General features: G+C 42.2%; 2 protein-coding genes across 2 annotated transcripts; both read right to left on the bottom strand.

Moving 5' to 3' along the window:
• Positions 1-240: 240 nt before the first annotated feature.
• Positions 241-12,843, bottom strand: LOC134101624 (atrial natriuretic peptide receptor 2-like). Its single transcript, XM_062555329.1, has 23 exons — positions 12,775-12,843; positions 11,912-12,002; positions 11,413-11,545; positions 10,896-11,019; positions 10,133-10,237; positions 9,756-9,858; positions 9,086-9,231; positions 8,643-8,715; positions 8,120-8,264; positions 7,682-7,768; positions 6,958-7,101; positions 6,530-6,651; positions 6,150-6,294; positions 5,776-5,824; positions 5,576-5,683; positions 4,799-4,918; positions 4,559-4,652; positions 4,098-4,185; positions 3,788-3,927; positions 3,479-3,631; positions 2,074-2,172; positions 1,460-1,551; positions 241-605 (listed from the first exon to the last, which is right to left on the bottom strand). The coding sequence occupies exons 1-23, from the start codon at positions 12,841-12,843 to the stop codon at positions 498-500; spliced, it is 2,538 nt and encodes an 845-aa protein (XP_062411313.1). The 3' UTR covers positions 241-497.
• An 868-nt stretch (positions 12,844-13,711) lies between these two features.
• On the bottom strand, positions 13,712-23,176 carry lpar3 (lysophosphatidic acid receptor 3). The gene is made up of 3 exons (XM_062556674.1): positions 23,033-23,176; positions 21,593-22,346; positions 13,712-16,883 (listed from the first exon to the last, which is right to left on the bottom strand). The coding sequence occupies exons 2-3, from the start codon at positions 22,332-22,334 to the stop codon at positions 16,564-16,566; spliced, it is 1,062 nt and encodes a 353-aa protein (XP_062412658.1). The 5' UTR covers positions 22,335-22,346; positions 23,033-23,176; the 3' UTR covers positions 13,712-16,563.
• Positions 23,177-24,904: the final 1,728 nt, after the last annotated feature.

The following is a 24,904-nucleotide window of genomic DNA, read 5'->3' as shown; positions in this document are numbered from 1 at the left end:
TTGTTTCCAGTTCAGTTTAGCAGTACACTAACAACAGGCATTCAAGTTGTCTAAGACTTTGTAGTGATGTAGCCTAAAACTAAGAACACTGAAATTGCTTACGCTACATTTGTGCTTATATTCTAAGGCAGTTCAATAGGCCTACAACACGTTAAATACAATAGGATAGTGCATTGGAGTTATTCTTTGGATACACTCACATCTGACCATCTAAAAACGTAGCAGACGTTGCAAACGATAGGCCTACTGAGACGCTACATTTGATTTCACATTTCACAAGGGATGACAAAAAACATTGATACAATATAATATATTGATGACAAAAAAATAGCAACATTGTTCCAAAACCCATATACAATACTGTATATTACTGAACAATGTTCTTTTTGTCATGAGCTGCCTCTTTGAATTCTTCCCTTCTATCACATGATTCAACACTGGAACATGCTTATAAGTCTGTATTTTGTCCATGATTCTATTTTCACGACTATCCCAGGCTAGTTGCTGACAGGCACTGGAACCCCGTAAGGCTCTCGGTTGGCCTGTAGTGGGTCAGACAGATCTCTCTTCGCCTCCAGCCACCAAGTCGTCATCTCCCCTTTGCCCTGAAAAACAAAGAGCTGTGCTCTGAAACAACACCCTAGAATATTTAAATTGATGAGGGGCTCCTGACCTATGGATTTGGTTCCCTTTCCCCCTTGAGAAACAGACTACTCTGAGAGTGGATGGCAAATGAAGAGCCATTAAGAGAGGGCCATCATGAGCATGGCCAGCTGAGACCACTAGCGTGGCTCCAGATGAGGTCCCACCCCACCCCATCCCTATGGGACCACAGGGGATACTCCTCACATACATTTGTGTTCCACATCCACACCCTTTTGTTTCAGTGCACAAAAGAAAAAAAGGTAATGTAATGTTACACATTACTGTGTAAAGCGATTTTCAAACAGACATATTTTGTCCTTTACACCATACAGTACATTCCCTACCACTTTCTCATTGCATAAAAATACACCTCACAAATAGAATTGGGTCCAATATTCCATAAACACTCTGGCCTAAATGCAATGTGTGGCTGACATTTATAGCAACTGTCAAATAAATAATTTCATATTATATTTACAAATAAGCCACAGTAGCATTTTTCTATTTTCTGTTACTCTGAGGGCCATGTGAATACATCATCCTGTCAGTCTGGAATGTGCTTGTGTGTCCTTGAGGAGAGATTTCTATAGCAACCAGAGCGAGCACGCCAAAACACTTCCTAGCAAGCTGATTTAACCACACCAATTTTACTTTCCATTGTTAGTGTATAGGACTGAATTAGCCTACGATATCTTCCCTGGCCCCATACCAACCATTTGAAGAGGGCTTTGACTGACTACAGGCATAGCCTTTCCCCGTCTTATCATTATCCTAATAACTGCCAACAGCATTACCAAATATGACCACTATTTACCTTGACGACAAGTGATCCACGGCAGGTCAGGATGTACCCTTTCAGGGTGCACAGAAGGTCAGCCGTGGGAGCACTGCACTGGATCTTCAGAGCTGGGGGAGGAAGAGAGGAGATGAGATGCTTGGGCTTTGAAAAGGAGGGCTACAAGTATTTACTGGAATCTTGCCTGGAGGTTTCAAGTTGCAATTTGCAATGTTGCAATGATGAGATTGTGATTGCAAGAGGATAACCAGTACCTTAAGGAGTACAGGCAGAGCCTTCCGCTGGACTACCGTAGTTGAAAGGAGTGATGAGCTAAGGTTATTGACAACTACTCAATATTAACAATTTCAGTAACTAATTTGCATATGGGCCATTCGGGTTGTGGCTCTCAAAATGGGCTATGCTGGTTTGTAACCAAGAAAAAAGAGGATTAGAGAGAGAATTGTGTTCCATATTCGTGCCAAATTGAGGTCAGTGTTAGCCTATTATTAGGAAGGTGTTCATCTTTCTCATGCCGCTGCAAGTGATTGCTATCAGACCTTTCAGGCCAGAAAAAAGAGGTACACCATGATCCAGGACCTGTGCCAGATCAGGAGAGCTGCACTAGCATGTCGGTCGGCTCACTGTGTCACCTTCGCTTGTGGATTCCATTCGGGACGCCGTGTTCACTGTGTCGCCAAACAAACAGTACCGGGGCATCTTCGTTCCCACAACACCGGCAACCACGGGGCCTGTGTGGATTTAAAAAGGCTCAGTCAGTACATACGTTTTTTATTCAGTCACATTCATCATCCTCATTTGCCAGCGCTAGAGTCCAACTTCATTAATCATGGAAAAATAGCTTGTCATTAACAGAAACCCTGTTAGTCTCTAGAGGACACGGAAAAGATAATCTGCAGTGAGAAAGATAATATAAAATAGCTATTGTACAGTATAAACCATCACAAAGACAATAATTTTGTTGTGATCAGGGATGGGCAGTATTTATGACATACAGTATGTATTTCAAAAACAAAATAGTATTTTGCCATTTGTATTATTTATTGGGTTAAAGAAAATGGCTGCGTATCTATACTAATACTTTATAGGTGTGTATTTTTGATAATACTGCCAAATCACACCAAACCACTCACTCAACCACTTGGTTACTTGCTCACACTTATAAGTTTGCCTGTTCTTGGTAGAATGTGGGAACAACATTGACTGTGATGTGTATGTGTCCTCTAAAGTTGATGATACACAAGGCACCTTTCTGAGCAATGTTGCTGGGCAATGTTCTTGAGTAGCGTTGTTCAGGCACGTTGCCTTTGATATTGGGTAACTTATTTTTCTTGAGAAGTTTAAACAGTAGGCACATTAACATAATTATACGATCGGATTACATGGAACTGGTTGTGTTGTTACCCTGCTCGCAAGGGTGTGCCCATGTTTCACCTCAAGCAATATCATGCATTCTAGGCATGCATTGACAATGTCAGAGACTTCATTCTCTGTATTATACTGTATGTCAGAGTACAGGTTTGAAGTCTATTTTAAGGTAACAGAACTGCATTGGGTTGCTTTTAACCCACATTCTATAGCTCTCAGTGGGTTCTGTGGTTAGTTTGTACTGCTTGAAAAGTTCAGTTGTGGCTTTTTGAGTACATCTCTGATACTGTATTTAAGCTATGAGATGTACAGTATAACAGACATACTGTATCAGCATAGCAACAGAGTCATTGCACTGATGAAGGAATAGACAGACAGGTATGAAAGGTTTACAAAGTGATTTCATGCTCCTTTTCAAAAGTATTTTTAGTATTTTGAATGAACCTTAATACATTTAAATGACTGTATTTGGCATTTTATTTTATTTATGCATTTTGATGTAATTTTTTCCTTCTCTGGCAGTGATCCATAATACTGTACATTGAAAACAGAAAACAGGAACTCCAAATCTGTTGGTGTACTATTCTAACACCAGTTTCAAATTCACACACCACATTCTGGTTTCTGTGTTTCCTGTCAGAGTCGACATGCTGTGGAGGTGAGCCTGACCTGAGTGAATGCCAGCCCGTATCTTGAGCTGTGTGGTGGGCTTATGGGGGATCTTAAAGGCGTGGCACACACTGATGAGATCCAGGGCCATACTTGCAATCTCTCCTGCATGGTTGATGCCATTCTCGTTGGGCACGCCAGAGACCACCATGTCTGAGACAGTCATACACACACAGAGAGAGAGAAGAGAGAGAGAGAGAGAGCTGGGATGATTCTTGCTGTCACTGTGTGTGCACATGAATGATGATTAGAGGTAATGGACCAGGAAAGTATTTGGCTTTTACAAACAAATGCCTTGGCAGTACTTACAAGCATCTCCTATGGTCTCCACTTTGTACACGTCATAGTTGTCGATGATGTCGTCAAATGTGGTGTAGAGTTTGTTGAGGAAGTTCACCACCTGATGGGGGGTGCTGGAGCCAGACAGTTGGGTGAAGCCCACTATGTCACTGCAGGAAGACAGGAACCGATGATCAGAGAGCACATTAGCTAAATTTAACATGTACATTGCTAATAAATATGATTTTTGAAATGCAAAAAACATCTGTTAATGTAAAATATAAAACAACAGAAACAGTTATCAAATGGTGCTTACTGTACAGTACCAAACAACTCCCACCTGAAATACACAGTGGCGTTAGAGTAGCTCTGAGCCTCAGCTGTACGCCCTTGACGGAGGTCATCAGCAACTGGCTTTGGTAACATACCTACAGAAATTAGACTTACAGTATTCATAATTCAATTACGCACATCAAATTCATAGACTACCGTTTCCTTTTTTGAACCAACATTACAGAAAAGAAGACTAATGAATAGATAGGAAATTAATGATGGAGAAATATCTTCACCTCCATTTCAAAAGTTAACTAAAGCACATAAAGTAAAGTAAAGTAAACACTCAGACTATTGTAATTAGTAACATAATGCAACATATTCTGCCAATGTCAGTGTTTTGGTTGTCCACTAGGTGGCGCTTCGTACTTAAAATGTTCTACGGAGAGTGCTGCATTACCATTCCACCTGCCATGTCATTACAGTGCTTTTAAGGCAGTGAACCAAAAAAAGAATGTTGTAAATTACTGTAGAGTAAGCGGTCCGTCTTCTGTTTCTCTTGGAGAAGATCCTGTGTCCGCTCAGCCACAATAGCCTCCAAATGCTTGCTGTACTTTTCCATCTGAGGAGTGGGGATAGCACAAATGTGTGACTCGTATTTATAAGACCACAAAAAAACACAAAACTTGAATAAAAAAAAAAAAAATCATATAATAAATCAGAATATGGTTTGGTTTCCTTCCAAGAGAAAACAGTGGGAAAACGTACCAGGTTCATCATCATGTCTACAGGGCTGACTTTGTGGGGGTTCATTTTGTCTAGAAACTTCTTCACCTGGTCAAAGGTTGGTCTCATGGCAGCGTTGTGCGCCCAGCACCTTTTGATGAGCTGCGTGAGTATAAGCATGTGTGAATGTGCACATTACAATATTGATTTACAAAACTCTCTGGTGGTTTATTTAGACAATTCATTTTAAAGATTTACTTTTTGTTTTCAAAGCCCTAAATGGAATGGCACCACAGCTGTGGCCTTTTAAGTTCCTACTGTCCTTCTATGCCACTGAGGTCTTCCTCACAAGTTCTTCTCTCAGTCCCAAATGCAACCCTAAAAACTAAAGGTGATAGGGCTTTTTCTGTTGCTGCCCCTAGACTCTGGAATAATCTTCCTATTGAAATTAAGTCCTGGTCCACTAACAGTACTTTTAAATCAAATGTAAAGACCCTATTCTATTTTCTATCTATTTTCTTTGGCCTATAACGTCCATTAATTTCTCCCCTTGTTTGTTTATCTATCTTATTTCTATTTCTTTTCAGCATTATATAACTGACATCTTCAACTTCACTGTACATTTATCTCTTTTTTTGTATTTGTATTTTTACATTTTTGTTTTTATTACTGTATTTATTTCATTTCTGTGAGCACCTGGGTCAATTACATTGCGTTTAAGTGTGCTATATAAATAAAAGTGACTTGACTTGACAAATAAAAAGATTGAGATCTACAAATGAGCAGCAGACAATCCTATACATGTGTGTTGTGACACACCTCACAGTAATCAGTCTGATCGGGGCAGTCTGTGTCCGCTTTCCCCGGTTTCAGCTCAGGAAGCAGCGGACGCCACATGACATCCAGCTTTACAAGCTCCGTCTGATCCTGGCGCCAAGATGATTGACAGATGTCACAACAATATTTTAATCTGTGTCTGCTTTAATCGACTCATTCATGAGGTAGGCCATCATACTCACAGAAATTAGATCACTGCGGGACGCAATCTCCACCAAAATTATGGAATAACTGAAGAAGACAGAGAGGCCAAAGTTTAATATAAAGTTGTTTTAAACCTCTCTGTCAGGATTATGGTTCAGCACACTATGTACAGCCACATGTATCATCTTTATGTACACTGGGTTTATGCAAATCTTTTAAGTATCACAAATAAAACTTTTTCCTTGTGTGTGTGTGTGTGTGTGTGAGTATCTGTTTGTGTGTATGTGTGTGTCCGGTCTCATGACAACACCTGTATGTAATTCAAGCTGATGGGTAAACATTTGTCCTGGAAACCGCAGAGTCCCTCACTGACATCCGCCATGCCTTTGGGTAAACAAACCATATACTTCACCTGTATATGTCAGCTGGAGCGGTGAGGGTGGAACTACTGCCAAGGAGGACTTCAGGGGCACAGTATATCCGGAAGGGGCTCTCACAGTGGAAAGTGTTACTGACGGCCTCAAAGTCCTCCTTCCTATAGGCTTCTAAGCCGTAGTCTATAGATGAGGAAAGACCCATTATTTATTTACAAATTGATTATTTCCTGTGGCCTAACCACTTCACCAGTGAACTGGGTACATGGGTTTGGTAAGGTATAAACGCAATAAAACATTCACTATGGAAAATAATCTATGGACGAAGGCATGTAAATAGGCATCAGAAAATGATGTGATAATGCTTGATACATTTTGTCATTGTGTCAGGAGTCTTTGATTGGATGTGCTGGATCACCTGAAATTTTGCAGACCCAACGGTCATCGATGACACAGTTTCTAGAGTGAAGTCTTCCATGAAAAATCTTGTGCTGATGCAGGTAGGCCATGCCACGAGCGATATCAGTGGCAAAAGACAACCTGGAAACATATCAAGATTTCAGCTGCTTCATACAGCATGTAAATATGCCAATACATATATCAAGACAACTGTCAGTATAAAACAGATTTAGGTAAATCCACCCTCATAAATTAGTACAACTGTGAGAGTTTCCTAGAGTTTTAACCTTCCCTTCCATTTTTTGTTCTTCCATACTACACACAATAATCTAGCTTTTCTTTATTTCCAATAACCACATTGAAGTGAAGTAACAACTTTAAAGTATAAATACATATCTGGACACTTCAGCGACAAGATGTAAGAATTGAATTCCAGGGGGAATTTACCGAAAACCCCAATTGATTGGGATGTCTTCATTCAGAAGGACATCTGCAAGACTTCCCTTTGGGCAGTACTCTGTGATGATGTTGACAAATGGGACTTCAATGCATCCACCAATGAACTTGCAGAGATTGGGATGATCCAGTTCACTGCCATAACAAATAACAAGGAGAGAGAACAAGGAAGGATAGAGGGAAAGTTTTTCCCCATCAATCAATGATGTTTTCCATGGTTTTGCCTAAGTGTATTTGGAATGCAAATTAGGCCACATAACAGATTTTGATCAGCCTTGAGTAAACTGTGTCTTCATTCTGAAAACACTCTACACTGAATGTCTGATCAAATATGTCATGATGGTGGAAGTCTGCAAATATCAGAACCTCCTATCGGATATCGAATATTTTTTTATAATAAGTAGGCCTATTGATCAAACATTAGGTTAAGCTGTATTTATCAAAAGCATACATGATCTTTTATTTGCCTATAATATTTATAAAAGACTTTAATTATGGACACTGAAAGTAAAGGTAACCACAGTGTACAATTACTTGAAGCATCACATTAAAAACATACAGAACAGAAGAAAGTCAGACAGAGCACACACAAATAATTGCAGCATCAGAATCAGTGTTCATTTGAGTGTTCTCAGTTATGACATTTGCTACATTTTGCTGACATAGCTAGTTTGAATTAAAACAGAACCATCACCGAGCCAAACATCCCACTCACCGAACCTCCTTCACCTCTTTCCTTATGGTCTTGGAGAGGGTAAAATGCTTCTTCTGGATGTTTTTCACGGCCACAGTTCTGCCATCACTGTTTGTAAACAAACACAGCAATGGAGGATGGTAGCCTGTTGTTTATTAACCCACTAAGGATTGTATTTAAAGCCTGTAAACATGTTTGCTTCCTGTGTAAAAACCAAAGATAACACCCCAGAGATTTGTTTCTTTTCCATTGCATTTAGCCTCAAGTGAGACAACCCAACACGCTTGATGCAAATTCACCCCACGAGGAATGTCTGCTTCATAGCAATAAATACAGATTGATGATAACTAACCTCAGCTACAACCCAACAGCAAACTCGCACCACATGACGCCTGTTATGAGGACGAGACTCACTAAATGCCTGGCTGGATGAAGCCCTGTTATGAGGACGAGACTCACTAAATGCCTGGCTGGATGAAGCCCGGTTTGAAGCCCGAGTTGGTGACGGTGCAGACGGTGACGTCTGTGGCCCGGCTCACGCTGGAGTTGCTCTTCACCGGCTGCAGGCTGGTGGTGCTGCAGAATCCCATGTAGCACATCTTACCTACAGTACGCACCACAGCACCACGCCAGAGGAGAGGGCAGATACACACTTAAACCTCGACAACACAGCACCACGGCAGAGAGGAGAGCAGATCAGTTATGTGGGGGCATACGTGGTCAAGGTTGCTTGGAGAGTTTGGGTGAACTACCATATGTTCACAAAGGTAATGTTTTTTTGTCAAGCTGAAAGCAAGAAAGGCTCTAAAGGGACCTTAGCTATCAATGCTGACAGTTCTTCAAACTTTCCAATGTCTCATCGGTAGTAAGCTCATCAGTAAAAGGGAGAGGTCTGTTGTTCATTAAGGGTTGGGCTATTGATGTAAAACTGACTTTATGCCTCATGTTGGAAGTTTAGATGTTATTTTAGGTATCGCCTCACCAAACATTATGTTGTTGTAGTTGATGATCCAGCTCTCATCCCAAAACATCTTCTGCTTTTGGTACTGAATCCACTAAAACACAAACAAAAACAAAAACAAAAAAACAACTCCCATTACGACTGCCAAAGACTTTCAAGTGTTGTGAGTATTTGCTCTAACTTCAAAACTGCCCAGCGCTGTTTACTTGGTACATGTGGCACCCATGTAAAACTTTGTCGTCGATGGAAATGTGCGCTCGCCATTATTTACTCATTCACATCGCACTGTTTCCATGTGCCTTTCAATTACGCGCGCACACACACACACACACACACACACACACACACACACACACACACACACACACACACACACACACACACTCACATACACTGCCTTTGAGGAAAACAAAACAGAGAGACTTCAGTGGGGTCAAAGCCCCAAACACTGGGCGTCGCCTCACCACGATGGTTAAGATGAAGCCGCTGCAGAAGAGGGCAAGAGGGAGCCCGATGGCAACTTTAATGGACATGGACATGGGGCAGACGCCGCAGTCCGCCGGGCAGTTCAGGCAGTTCTCCTCCAGCTCACAGATGTTATCTCCACACACTGGTACACACAGGCAGGAAAGAGCAAACAGCTGCATGTCACGAGAAGCACACATGAGTTTCAGAGGGAAATTTATGTCAGGTCTCCTTTTGTCATGACTGATAATAGGGCGTATGGTACTGTATATGGCAATGGTATTAACCTGTTTGGTCTGTCAATTGACTTTCAAACCACCCCATGTGATAAGCAGTATGTCCAAATTTAATTTATTAGATTTTTATTTTTTTTTTATTTCAGAAAGGGCAATCTGTGATATTGCCAACACAAGTTGACTGTCCATGGTGTATTTTAGTTTTTAGATTATTTGTTTATTTGACAGGGGCCATGTACAGAACAATTCCTGTACCAGATTTAGCTATACAGCTAATTTGCATCTGTGGTCCCTGGAATTCTTTAATTCTCCCATCTCTTTCTGATTGGTGGTATACAACATTTGAACCCCTTGGGACTTTATGGTACACAATGTTCTGGCTCAGTGATAGGATGATGCAGTGGACAGATTATATCAACAGTCTAATGCTGACCTTGCGCACTGACGACCAGAACCTTGGACTCCAGCGCGGCGTGCATCTGTCCCACTTTTATATGGGCAATAAGGGACGTCACGCCCAGGTGCACCAGCACCACCTGTGCAGAATCAAGCAAGAAGGGACATGCCTCAACGAGAGTGATGGCTTTCTTTACCACTGAGTAGTGCATCAAAATGACGCAAAAAAAACTGAAAACTGCATGGAAACAGTCCTGTAACATGACTAAAGAATCGTTCTAAAGTGTTCTAATTTATTTCCCCCATTAAACTGAATAGGCCTATAAAACGTTGACAGTGTACTTCTACTTCATCAATTTTGAGATGTGGCAGTATCAGAAAGGGGTGAGGGGATTTGGGTGTTAAGATCGTCACCTTTGACGTCCAGAGTTGCTGACTCATCTTCCCTGCCTTTGAAACAGTGTGTGTCACAATCTCGCCATCATCTGGGATCCAGGGTCCACATATACCCCCCTGCCTCTATTTGAGAGAGCAATAGAAGGATGATGTATACAAACACACACACACACACACACACACACATATATATATATACAAACACAGAGAGAGAGGAAGGCAGTGAGATCTTCAGAGACAGAGACGCTTATGGCCAGCGCTTATGGCAATCAAAAGCAATTTTCTCTTATCAAACGACCCACTCTTCAGATGAAGGTCACGGCATGTGTACACAACGTAGAGAGTCCTGGGTGCTCGCGAGGAGAGGGCCTAACGAGGGTTAATTAAAGCCTGCGTTCGCACCGCTGATGAGCCATACTTGTAGGATTGCAGCCCTTCTCACAATAATCAAATGTTTTACTGTCAGCAGCTAGATAATTATACAGCCAGGGGCCCAGTGTGTGTGCGTAATGGCTCCCAGCTGCTTGTTGTTGCCTACACACACATGGACATACATACACACACACACACACACACACACACACACACACACACCCGCGCACACACACACACACACACACACACACACACACACACACACACACACACACACACACACACACAAACCCCACAGAAAAGCAAGTTGGAACAAAAAAACAGCAACTCTTTTTTTTTGCAAACATCCATATATTTCTTTCTTACAGTGTAATATTTTCCCTGAGCATGGGTGGGCACTACTGACCATGAGGGCAAGAGGGCAGGAGTGGATGTTGGCATGGTACACACAACAGTTGTGCTCGTCGGCGTTGTTCCAGTTGGCGGGACACTCGTGCTCATGACAGAAGCGCTTGGCCTCCGAGGCATCGCTGCAAAGGAAAAGAACAGGCGAGGAGAACCTCCAATCAGACCAAAGTGACGACAGGCGTCAGTTCTTTTCACACGCAACCAGTGACACCAGTTGTTTCAAACTGAACACAGAGGAGCGATTACACGTGTGAGAAATTGCAATGGATAGAGATGGGTTTTCTCTTCTTTAGTCTGCTTCAGGGCCTGTGTGTACCTAGACAGTATTTGTCTTTTTATTTCAATATGTCAAAAGTGAAGCAACAGAAAGCAGTTCTGCCCTCATAGTGCAGCATGCATGGCAAGCAAATATTAGCCAAGGGACGAATATGTAATTGTTAACTTTTCGAATAATTCTAAATGCCATGTTTGAGCTACGGCGTGAAGGGAGACAATCTGTTATGCCACAGGATCACCTGAACTGGAAGATCTTGTTTTTCAGCGCATAATCGTAGAAGGAGTCGGCAGCCGAAACTGAATAGGTAACGTTGAACTCCTCCCCCTCCGTTACTTTCTCAGGAGGCCGTTGGACCCAGGCCATCTCGAGTCCTGATGCAGCACAGAACCACAAAGTTCCAAAACCTCATATATTGGTCATAAATATCTAAGGTGTTTAAAAAATATCATAAAATGTCTCATTATGTCTCCGAACAGAACATTTTGTATTATTATTTCAGATAATGTACATTCCTTATGAAGGCAAAAAAAGGTCACGGCCAACTGTTGGATAGTCTGTTTTTGAAATGTTACAAATGTTACTCATATAAACAGACATCAAGCTTCAACTCATTTTTTGAGTCTAACTGTGTTTGATATTGCAAATGGTGAGTTCACAACCCCAGAAAATTAAAACCATGTTTGCCCAACACTCCCTCTATGATATTAGATTCTCTTTAAACATCTCATATTACTCACCTCCACAGCTTATCATATTGTAATCATTGGGATCAGCAATAGGCCAGCAGTCATACTCTGTATTGTCAAGGTCATGCCAGCAATCAACAGCCTGGTGAGGGAAATCAACCTCTTTATCTATCTCATTAAAAGCAACAAAGCATATTCATCCACCACCAAATTGCAGGTTCACTGAGATGTTTAATTACACATTGAGATTTGATTACAAGCACAGATACATGTAGACATTAGAAAACAGAGGTAACTGATCACAATGTCCTTAGCGCAAACACACACACTCAACACACATTCATAGACATCAATAGTCATTTAGTATAGTTTCTCATAAAAAAATCAATAATTTGTCGATTTGACTTGTATTTACCACACACATGTGCCCTCTTGAGTTTGCAAATAGCGGTTTCAGGATGCTATTGTGGACCAGCACCCATGCTGTTTGCCTCAGTGGAACACATTCAACATGTCGCACATAATTCCAAACGAGTGTTTCTGACATGTCAAACAAAGCTCAAACGAGTGTTTCTGTACGTCAGACAAAGCTAGGGTGTCCCCCAATTTCAGATGACCGAATCCAAAATAGCTCTCCTTTTCATAGCCAAAAAAAGGAACCCAAGACATGGTGAATATTTACTGAACATTTAAAAACAACAAAACCCACTTGAATGTGGCAGTGCATCACAAAACACTTAGAAGTGTCAAGCCTCCCAAGCCACAAATCAGCGCCGTCTACCCAACTTGAGGCATTTATCACCAAGCAACCACAATGCACAAAACCTCATACATACAAATTAGAATGGCAACAACAATTAAATGTCATAACACAGAAGTTGCATTTGTAGCAAAAGATCAACACGAGCACTCACCAGGAGAAGGGACGCGAGTGAGGCAGCCCAGAGAGCCATGTTGCCGTGCTCCCCGACGCTCAGGTGCATGTCCCCAGGGACTGACTTCCCTCAGCCTGTGTGTGAGAGCTGGGCTCTTGGCTTCAGTACCCCCCTTAATTGTTAAATCAGTGGAAGTGGGCTCCTTTAATCAGAACAAAGACAGCCCTCCGACCTCTCCGCCCAGGAGACTCGCGTCGCCCTCACCCACCATGGCACCCTCTAGGCACAGGACATCCGCCCATTTTAGCCCCAACAGATGATTGTGTGTGTGTGTGTGTGTGTGTGTGTGTTTGTGTGTGCGTGTGTGCGTGCGTGTGTCTGTGTGTTTTGTAGTGGGGGCCGATTGGGTGTTTTGATATGTGTACATCCATTTCATAGTATGCACCATTGAACTAAGTCCATCAGAATGATTTGGTGTGTCATTGTAAATGGTGCATAGCTTTGCATATGTCAGTGACAACTTCAGGAATTAATGTCAAATATAATGGTGAAAAATCTGGTTACGGTACGTCTGAAAGTGAAAGTGAATAGCACTAAAATCAACAACCTCAGGGACAAGGCCTCCATTTCCTCCCATCTGTGAAATTTTTTTGGCATTTTAAAGACACTTAACTTCAAAATTACTCCTGCAAGTAGGTCTCCAGAATGCACTTCACTGTTTCTTTCTGAGAATCTGGGCAGCGGTTAGGGTAGGGAGTGTTTTTTGTGTATTTGGGCAAAGGGCCTCAGCTGCCAGAACGGTACTCTTAATTAAACCATAACCCAGTGTGGTGTGCCTGCCAGATTTTCTTTTTCGTTTTTCATTGAACACTTTCCCGTTTAAATGCCAATTAAAATTCCAAGTCTTTCTCATTTGGTGATTATGAGAGACTCTGTGACTTATTGCTGTGTGTAGTTTCAAACATGTCCAAGCAAATACCCTGCATGAGTGAATTTGTTTTATTTCAGTTGGAAAAAGGTAGGGTTCTGAATAAATAAAAAGAACATGAATTTTCAGGCCAATGCAGCTACGGTTAATCAAGCCAAAACATATCCCATGTTTCTCAAAGATCTTAGACACACGCATTCACAGGGTTTTAATATATCTAAAAAGAAAGGCTCCTTCCATGGGTGGACTCATGAAAAATAAATACTTGGAGAAAAAATGAATTGGAAAGGTTTTTTTTTCTTGAGAAAACTGTGAGAGCTATTCAGCTAATACATATCGATATGTTATTTCAAAAAGACTAAACAGAGCTTATGCAGATATTTGTAGAGCTTTCAGATTTATAGCGTTAGTACATATTATTACAGTGACAAACACACCCCTTAAATAGGGTACAAGTTTACAGCATAGTATGACTTTAATTTGAATGCTTGATGAGAACAGTACCGATAGTGGCAAACTTGGAATACTGGAGAAGCATTGGAACAATCACAATATGCGTACAGGAATAATATTTCTGAGGTTTATAGCAGACTGCAAGTTTGCCAAGTTTGAAATTAATATCATGACTGGAAATGTCAGAGATTTAAGTAAACAGCTTTCCTTTCTAAAATTAATGGTATCTTGACAGCCATCAATATCAAGGATTCCACATAATGAATGTGAGACAGGGCAACCTCTGACCCCATCAAAGAAATGATTCTAGAAGGTATTCATCACCTCCCAAAAATCACAGGGAATACGGGCCCTAATAATTCTCATTTCCTTTTTACACATCTGCACCATACGCTCAGACACATATTCTATAAAAGGCAGGGCAAAGTGGTTTAACAGTACTACAAGGCAATGGAGTTGAGCATATACTCTATGCACCATCATCTTTACAGCATAAAACAAGGAATCACTAGAGGGTAGGGTGATAGTCTCCACAGGTTGCAGTGGTATACCTGATTATATCAGATTATATATTTACCTGTCCAAAAATGCAAGTTATAGCAGTAAACGCTAACCATAGACATTTGTCTGATGAATCTGAGGATATTTAGTTAAGGACGCACCTGATGTCATTGTGCAAGACAGAAATAGGCCACAGTAATAACCACACTGACGCCATGGTAACCAAGAGCCCTTGGCCTGTCCTTCAAAGTAAAGCAAATTAGCTGAAGTTAAGCCTCCTTCAGAGAGAAAGGCAATTTACTGCAATCTGGTGCTCACCTCATCCTAGACGGATCCCTTTACCTTGACATGGTCACTGTGAATCTCCCCTCTGTGGGAGGCACAACAAGGAATGTGTGTACAGTTCCTTGGTAGTTCCCTAAATATGTATCCTTCCTGTTTACCCGAGACCAAGAGCCCACGTCCACAAACTCGGCCTCGGGTCATTTTGTAATGGGACAGCGCACACGGGGCTGATTTATCGCTGTCATTTCATCATCTAGACAGGACGTGTGCCATCCTGTTTATAAGAGCAGGAAGCACGGCGCAGGAGACACTCTAAACCCCCTCTCACAGTGGCAACATCAGGGCCAGGACATTAGAGATAAGGCAACAGCTACAGTAAGCAACATTAGCTCCACCATACCCTCAGTCACAGCAACTACCATCTACCTGAGATTTTGATTCAAATTGCAGGCTACTTGAACAGAAAAACTGAAGAAGGAAAAAAAAGATGGATTTCTCATACTCATGTCTTTCAAAAGATTGATTTCTCATTCTCATAATCCATTGTGTCGCAAGTCGAGGAATATTCCGTCACTCAGACTTGTGTAGCCTGATTCCTACCATACTTCTGAAGCATGACACACGACTTGCTTCATGACACAGACATGCCTGAAGGAGCCAACACAGAGGAGTGCTAACACAGTTATGGCACAAGGCCATAAGCTCAGGTGAACTGCCACTCCCACGGCTACCGAGTTGCGTATATGGTGAGATAAAGAGGAAAAATTGAATGAGAGACAAAAAAGAGAGATATATATAGAGAGAGAAAGAGAAAGAGAAATGATTTAAGAAGAGTAGAATTACAGATGGATAAAAAACAGAGTTAAAATAGTAGAGGTGGTGCCTACGAGGTGACGAGAGGAATGTTGCCCAAGCATGCAGACACTTGAAATGCAGGAGTTACAAACACGTGCATCTGCTGTTATGTTACACAATACATGTATGGCTTCTAAACAGAGGCAGGTAACTATGTCTGGATACTAGCATTATGCATCTACTTTTATGAGTGTGATATTTTTTATATGATTTAATTTGTGTATGGCTTCCTTGACCAGTTATTTCCAAGGAAATAAGGAAAAATACATTAAATTGCTCTGATCAAGGGAGTGTGACCGGGCATACACCACACGCAAGCACGCACGCACGCACGCACGCACTAGTCATTGTACCTTTAAACAACACCAAAAAAAAATTATAAAAAAATGACAGTACTGTATATGAATAGGCAACTGCATGTATTAAGCACAAGTGGTATTTTCTGCATTCTCCAAGATTGACTTCAGGTTAAGGGATGAACGTAATGAGTAGAGAAAAGGGTCTTTAGAAGTCAATATCTTTGAGGTAAAAAAACAAAACAAAAACAAAAAAACAATAATAATAATAAAAAAAATCATCAATGATATGTACCTCTGTACGCTTCTGTACAATGTACTGTTACCTTTTCAGTCCATAAACCTGATATTTTCACAGATTTGTTCACAGATCCCCAAACTCAAGCAATGGACCACACAGTTTTGTTTCTGATGCCAGTCACACGTCAATAGAAGATAATGGTCGACAGGGTTACTGCTCCTCCTCTCACGGTCCTCACTCAGAGTCCAACCCAAAACAAGTTTCCCATTCTAGGCCTTGAGCATCTCCTGCGCGGAGTTCTTGGTGTCCTCCGAGAGCCTCAGGCTGTTCCCGGACTCCTGTCCCGGCCGGATGTTGGCCTTGGACGAGCGCTGGCGGCGCGTGCCGTTGCAGACGCAGCGCAAGAGGTTCTTGAAGGTGGTCCACATCTCCTCGTCCTTGTAGGAGTAGATGACGGGGTTCATGACCGAGTTGAGCACCGCCAGCAGGAGCAGCCAGCGCTTGAACTTGAGCACCTTGCAGTGCTCGCAGTCCAGGCCGTCCAGCAGCAGCACGATGAGCCCCGGCGTCCAGCAGATCACAAACGCCCCTGAGAGACAGAGAAACAGCCATGAACGCACGGCCATATGCTCCCATACATATACACCACATAGAGAGCAGTGTAAACACAAACACAACACACAAACGTCACATCAGCTTCTGAACACAGGGACACAGACACAAATACAAAATCCTTCAAATAATCAATCTTGACTGAATTAAAGGAGAGAAAAAAACATACACTTGCAACAATTCATTAAGCAGTTAATCTGCAATGTTATTCAAAACAAAAATAGTCCATTTGTTCCGTAATACGTGCGGTCACATATTATTGTTATGATTTTCAGCTACCAAGTCACGCAAACATCGGTCCAGCAGTGACTATTACTTTGCCCTTACAAGTCATATGTTGTGCATGTCATGTGTTGCTAAATAACCTCACACAACTTCCTTGTGAGGTGTGTTCAGAAAACATCTCCTGTCTAAAGAAAGGAATTGTTTCTTGGATGCCCCTCAGCCTGGCAGAAACACACACCTGGGCATCTAATCTACGCTTTGTGTCACTGACCATGCGCCCGTATGAATGCACACACTGTGACTGGACTTGCTCAGACACAAGCCTGGGAATCTGGAGAGATTTTGGAAGGGACCTGCGTGTGAAGGCTTGTCTGGAGTGAGTGGCTCAGAGGCAGCGGAACAAAGGTAATTCTGTACCCTTGACAACAAGAAAGCCGGAGAAGAACACACCCCTTGCTCTGCAACCCAAGCTGACTAAAAAGTGCAACAAAACACTGAACTGAAACGCTCCCTTTCTCATGACCATGGTGAACCCTGTGCAAAAGAAGAGAGAGAAAGAGAGACGGAGAGAGAGAGAGAGAGAGAGAGAGAGAGAGAGAGAGAGAGAGAGAGAAAGAAAAATGGCTACTGAGATTTTACTACAAAACCCCATCAAACGGGGTTCCACTGTGGGATTTTTTTTCTGTTGGTGCACTCCTTATTTAAGTGTACATTCATCCTCTCTAATCTCATTAAAAACATCTGGAATGGAGGGCAACGCATGTTTGGAACATATGTGGAGGTTTGCTGAGGGCCTCTCTGGGGGTGTTTAGAGTTCAGTGCTCTCTGATAGATGCAGTGCTATGCATATGGCTCACACAAAGAGACACTAAAAGCCTGGCCAGCGGTTAAATGGGATCATCAAACCTGACTCAAGATAGCCAAGCCATGTGCTTTGGTTGAGCCCCTACACATAATGCATCTTTAATCTGCTCTAACACGAACACACAAACATACGTAATCATGAACTCATGCACACACACACACACACACACACACACACACACACACACACACACACACACACACACACACACACACACACACACACACACACACACACACACACACACACACACACACACACACACACACACACACACACACACACACACACACAGACAGAGACACACACACACACACACACACACACACACACACACTAAAAAAATATCCAGCTGCACACAAGTCTGGGCTGCACACCTGCCGTGGCTTTTCAACACAAGCATTTGCCATCCACCCAAAAACATGCAGGCTAGTGTGGGCAATCAAAGGATTGTCGGTGTGATATGTCCTGGGTTTTAGATCCAACCAGATACTTCGATGTGATAATGTTCACAGGAGTATGTATGTGACCTGGGTGGAAGTGTCTTAGCCTGGGAACCAGACAAATCTTGAGAGCTCGCCGCATTTGTTCTGGCATAAATGCAAATACACAACACAGTTATGTGCATTCATATGCCCTGCATGCTGCTACGCACGGTAACACTGACTTGAGTTATCTTGAGAGCCTCCTCTCCTCCTGCTAATCACTGCGCACAATTGCAATGATATTTTACTATCTATTATTATTTATTGGAGATACTGTACTTCTACCATGAAGTTTTATAGGGTTATGGTGAGCATGGTTTCATCACTGGGACCTGACCATGTGAATGTTGGAATGCCAGTAAAGATCCTTGAATACCTGAATTATTGCTCTTGAGTAAAGGGAGACTTTGATGTCTCAGATCATCAACAAATTGGCTCGATGGTGTTTTAAGCCCCTAACGTCGTCTTCCAGGCAGCGTTGCCACCGTCGACTTAAATGCACCTAATCCTAACCCCAACCCTAACCCATGCATAGCCCTAGTGCCTTCCAGGCAGCATTGCCTTGAAGACAACGTTGGGGGCTCAAAACACCAAGAAACAACAAACTGGTGACAATGTTAACTATAAGCTAATGTATTGTTAAGGTTAAGGTTAGGGGTTGGATTTGGTTGAGGTGATGTACAGTAATTGTTCAGCCAAGAGATGTACTGAACCTGAATTTAAGTGTCTCTGTGGTAGAACTAAGTAAAGTGTTACAGAGACATGATGTTAATGTGAAAACATATAGGGCCCCTTCGTGCACCTTGCGCAAGGTGGCGCAAAAAGTCACAAAACAAGCAATATAGGGCCCAAAAATCACACCTATCCAACCTCACGTCTACATCCCATCACACCTTTCCAACCTCCAGTTCACATCCTATAACAGCTAACATAACAACTGAAGTCTTAGGAAGTGGAGCGAGTCTAGGGAAAAGAGTCTGGTCAAATTACTCAAGGAAGCTTTTGAAAAGAGGAACTCTAACCAATTGTTAAATTGGGGATAAGTAGACTGGGAATTAGACTTGTGGGTATAGTTTTACAGAGACCTTTCTCTCCACGCGGTGTGGTCTTACCCATCCTGCCACACCTGCTTATAACATCCATGAGGCCCCGATGAAACACTTGCGGATGAAGCTATCCTAAGCATACACAGCTGCTGTTTTTTTCTCCCGAGCAGTAAATGTCCTGTCAGAGAAAACCTTTAAAGTTGAGCAAAATTGCCAAAGCACTTTGGGAACATCTGCTTTCAAGGGCTGGTAACTTTGTGGGGAGCAAAGAATTTGTAGCCAAACAGATCAGAGGCGAGGATTCCTTCACCCTCATTTGTATTCATTCCTCCCCTGTATCATGGCACATAACGGTTTATCACTCGAATATGTCAAGTATGTGTGGAGGCCCAAGAAGCTTGTTAGGAGGTTTTTTTTTTTTTTTAAGAGGAGGTTTTTTTTTTCAGTATCTGCAGCCTGGTGTGCCCTGATGTATGTTGACTACATTTTCCCTATTTAGAATTACTATAGGGGGGAAGACATGGGCAAGAATTTGTGGTAAAATGTCTTACCACATCAATGGGAAAGAGAGCACAGCGTGTTCAGAGTGTATTTTCATACATTTGACAATGCAATATAAGAATCCATATAAATACGACCTAGCTGAATTGTATTTCTTAGGCCAAAGAGAAGAAAACTGCTAACTACAGAAACTAGGTCTGGATAATCACGTCTAGCACTCACTTCTCCAAAAAGTCCACTAAAAAAAACTCACAGTTTGTATGACCAGGCATTGCTAAGAAAACCACTTGAGTGTTTCAGTTCGGCTTTCGGGCGGCGTTAGCAGTGGCCTTGTGCGAGATAATTACAGTCTTGCAGAGGACACTGTGTATAATAAAAGGCAGCTCCTCCACTTTTTCACTCTCTCTGCCGGCCTAACTTTGAGACACAAAGAACAATGGACACCCAGCTGAATCTACACAAGAGCAGGCCAAAACTACACGGACGCCGCAGAAATCTGATCGAAGCACATTTTGCATATCATTGTGCAAGGGGAACCCTGTCGAGATGAAGAGAGAAGAAGCCCAACTCAGGCGTCGGGCTGATTATGATCTGTCTTACCTGTTTGACCAGTACAACTACACCATGTAGAGGGCGTGGAGGAGGAGACGACGGTCGTCTCTTGAGCATGTGTCTGACCTAGCATATCCTGTTCCACTCACACCTTTAGTGGTCTCTCTTGTCCCTTTAAGGGTGAGCGCTTGAGTGGATAAAATTCCCCACAGCACAGTTTTAATGAATGTCTTTAAAAGAGAGCTGTTGAAACAGTGGGCTGAGGTTTCGCTGCGGTGGAAAGTGGCAAATGGTAAAATGGTTTGCATAAGGCCTTTCACTGCCAGTACTGCATTACAGTACGGTCAATTAAAGGCACGAGAGGCATTTGAACACATGAAAGGGTTACGTTGTGGTCTGATGAAGGTTTTAACTGAAAACCAAGCAGATGACAAATGTGTCACTCAACTGAGGATGCCAGTGTGTCAGTAAATTAAAGTGGCAATGCATGCATCATGGAATGGTTGTGTTTTTAGAATCAATTGTCTTTCATGAGTGCGCTTCAAATGCTTTCATAGATAAGACCACAAAATCTGCCTTGGGACAATTAATGTAAACCATGCTATCCGTGTTAAGCAAGTTGCCAACTACCACTTACTGTATATTGAGCGATTCCTCAATTGTTTCATTCTCCTCTTTAGAGAGACAATACACCCCTTACCTCATTATCTACTGGTCAGATAAAAGACTTAGATTTAGACTTCAAGACTACTCTGATTAAAATCCTTATCTTTTACTTTAGAAAATCACTAAAATGTCTTTAAGATAAGTCAAGGAAATTGGTGTTTTCTTTCAATGTAATTTAAAATCAAAACATACATTCTCCTGACACAGTTAGCCCCTAAATAGTTTGTCAATATTGTTGTGGACAGAGAAATGGGGGGGTCTTTAATGAAGGCCCCAGTGACAATGTCAGAACCGTGTGTTTTGCATCATCAGAGCTAATGAGAAGACTGAAGGATGCTGAACTTACCCAGTACGGTCATCACAGTTTTAATGAGCTTTATCGGCGTCCTTTTGCGATTTATAGATCCACTGGTGTGAGGCGACAGGACTGACGTCTTCTTTGTGACGTAGGTGTATATCCTCAGGTAAATCGCCACCATGATCAGGAACACCACCAGGTTGGACACCGACCAAAAGATCAGGTAGCTCCGACTGAAGATGGGCGCCAGAGTGGAACACTTGTCCAGGCTGCAGATACAGTTCCACCCCAGGCTGGGCACGGTCCCCATGAGGATGGAGATGGCCCACACCAACACTATCAACAGCGTCACCCGCCGTTTGGTCAGGTTGCTGTGCACCTTCCAGTTCATGACGGAGATGTAGCGTTCCAGGGCTATCACCAACAGGTTAGACAGGGAAGCTGAGAGGCTGGTGTCCAGCAGCCCTTGCCGTATAAAGTACCCTTGGACAGTCAACTTTCTGGAGACCTCACCTGTGTTAAACATGAGATACACATACGCAATTCCAGCTAGGAAGTCTGAGGCTGCCAAATTGGCAAGGAGATAATAGAAAGGGTAGTGGAAGCGCTTGTTGGTGATGACCGCTGCAATGACCATGACATTGGACACCAGGATGAAGCAGCAGAATATTGAGCCCACACACTGCACCAGAATGAGCTGGGTAGAGTCCCACTCATCTTTGGTTTGGTTGCTGTTGTTGTAGAAGAATCCCATGAGTTGGTCATGGTAGCACTGGTTCTGACCTGCCATCTTGCGCACTGACTGTAAACAAAGAGAGCGACAGAGAGACTGAATGAGTGCGTGTGTGAGTGTGTGTGTGTGTGTGTGTGTGTGTGTGTGTGTGTGTGGGAGGGTTGGCAAGATAAATCCAAATAAACACTAATGTCACAATAGCTTCTGAACGTTTTTTTGTCTAACCATGTATTGTTCAGTCACTTTAAGTCAAGCCACTTGAAAATTACTTTCATTCATGCAATCGGTTTGAGGGATGGCAAAAACATACAAAGTAAAAAAAACTTACCAGTACCAATGAAAAACTCATCAGAGATAACTTCAGACAAACGTCAAAAAAACAAAAAAATCAATAGCCTACCTTCCGTTCTATGCCTGAATTACCAACAGTCGACCTTAATAAGCCTAGTAGCCTACACAAAATGCAGCTTGTAAAGAAATTAGAACCTAAAAGCAAGCTTCATCAAGAAATGAAGATGAAGGCAAACTGGAGGTAGGCTACAACTGCATCATAAACTTGAAGTAGCCTACACACATTTTAAATAGTGAATGTATTTTAGTCGAAAGTGTAGCCTAAATAACAATTTCATATTGATCTGGGGCTAGCTAACTAACAGACAAGGTTTCCCAAGGAAATCTCCCTGAAAATGAGAACAATCCAACGGTTTTTTTAAGTAGTTTTTTTTTCTTACTACACAAGAAAGTGAATCACTTACCGACCGAAGACTTGAATCAAATTCATGTGATTTCGGGCATTGCAGTTACTCCCAAATTACTTTTCTGTATCCACAGAAAATGGCAAAAGCGTCCGTGAAACAGCAGCGAGGACAGCAGCCGAGAGTAGTCACCTGAGTGAGTGAATACGTCAAGGAGCGAAGTTGAGCAGGGAGACGTCTACACACGGCAGTGGGTGTGGATAACAGCTTTCATTTTGAAAAAAAAAAAAGGCTGCGTTGGAATGTCTTACAGTTCAGACTATCTCAGTCCAACTTAACTGAATGTAAGGTAAATAAAGAGGAGCCATAGAGAACGTCTTTATTTATTTGTATAGAGGTCTATAAATCCCTGTCACTCTTCAACGATTTTGTGTCAGAAGAAAATGCCGAAGCTGTTTGACTTGGTATTCAGTCTGTGGCAGCAGGTGCTCTTTCAAGTTGTGGCGAAGTTTCACGAATCTACCCTCTGTGACCCAGGGGCAATTAGGCCTAGGCTACATGTTGCGCAATTTACAACTGGGCCAAGCGACAGCTGATTTTCCTACCGAGGAAAGAAGACCTGGCGAAACTAGCCTACTAACACTTTCATCTTACGCAGCTTTGCTTTTAGTTTTTTTATTTTGTATTTTATGCCACCTCCACGATCATTAACAAGGTGTCTGTTGTTCTATTAAAATTAAACAACTCTTCCATGAAGACTAATAGGCTATTTGATACAAACTTAAATAAAATAAATAAATAAATAAAAAAGCATACACAAACAATACCTCTGATTAAACAGCCGTTTAATTTCAGGAATCAGGATTTTCTTTTATTTCATGGCGTGTAGTTCCATTTAGGAAATGACGCTGCCACTGAGTGATGTCACTGTATGTGTAATAAGTGGAACCCCCCCAACCCCACCCCACCCCACACACACACAAAATGGCAAAACAGGCAGCCGGCTGGAACCAGCTTTGGTTGGTGGAAGTGAGAAAATTCCATCAGACCCACAGCAGAGTGATGCCCTGCAGTGACTCAGACCCATCCTTAATGAGTGCCCACATGGGTCAGGTCAGGACTTGTCTCAGCATCCCTGATTATGGGAGGGTGCATTGTGAAGATAAGCATCATTGCTGACACAAAGTGGAGCTCCAAACTGTGTTACGCCTTGAGGGGGGTCTTTGGCTTCAACACCAACTCACATTCACTCACACCTCCTCCACTTAAGTGAACTTTGCCTCATGGATATTTATCTGGGTTCAAAAATCTTGTGTGGGAGCCAAACCGGGCGATTTTTTAACTTCTACTGTATAATGCAAACGCCTCCTCTGATTTACAAAGAGGTCCAAATATTTTCATGGGCATTACTGAGTCATCAGTAAGTTTCTGAGTCAGACAAACACTCTGTGGTATCAGATGTGAACAGATGTGCATTGGAACAGCCGTCAGTGATTAGTAATATAAGGACACTTCTGGAGCTCAGGTGAAGTCAGCTTCCAATCTCGACACTTTCAACACTCAGGATAAGGAAACAGGACCCAGTGAGTGGTTTCCTACACAGTTACATTAAATACCCAACCTTAGATAGATAGATAGATAGATAGACTTTGTTGATCCCCAAGGGGAAATTCAAGGTCCCAGCAGCTTAAGACACCACACACAAACACTACAATGTAAACAGAATGATCAACAACAACAGCAAATCAACAAATCAACATAAAAAATGGTACTAAATACTAAAATAAAAGATGTAAAATAAAATAGTACTAAATACTAAGATAAAAGATGCGAATGTACTGAGGATTTGTACTGTGATCAGTATGAGGTCTGTGTCATTACTGTTTGAGAACTTGTCGGACTGTGAAGGTGAATACTGCCAAGAATCTAGTA

This window comes from Sardina pilchardus, chromosome 15, assembly GCF_963854185.1.
Source record: "Sardina pilchardus chromosome 15, fSarPil1.1, whole genome shotgun sequence".
Taxonomy (NCBI): Eukaryota; Metazoa; Chordata; class Actinopteri; order Clupeiformes; family Clupeidae; genus Sardina; species Sardina pilchardus.
The sequence above is the reverse complement of the archived record's forward strand: the minus strand, read 5'-3'. Positions and strand labels throughout refer to the sequence as shown.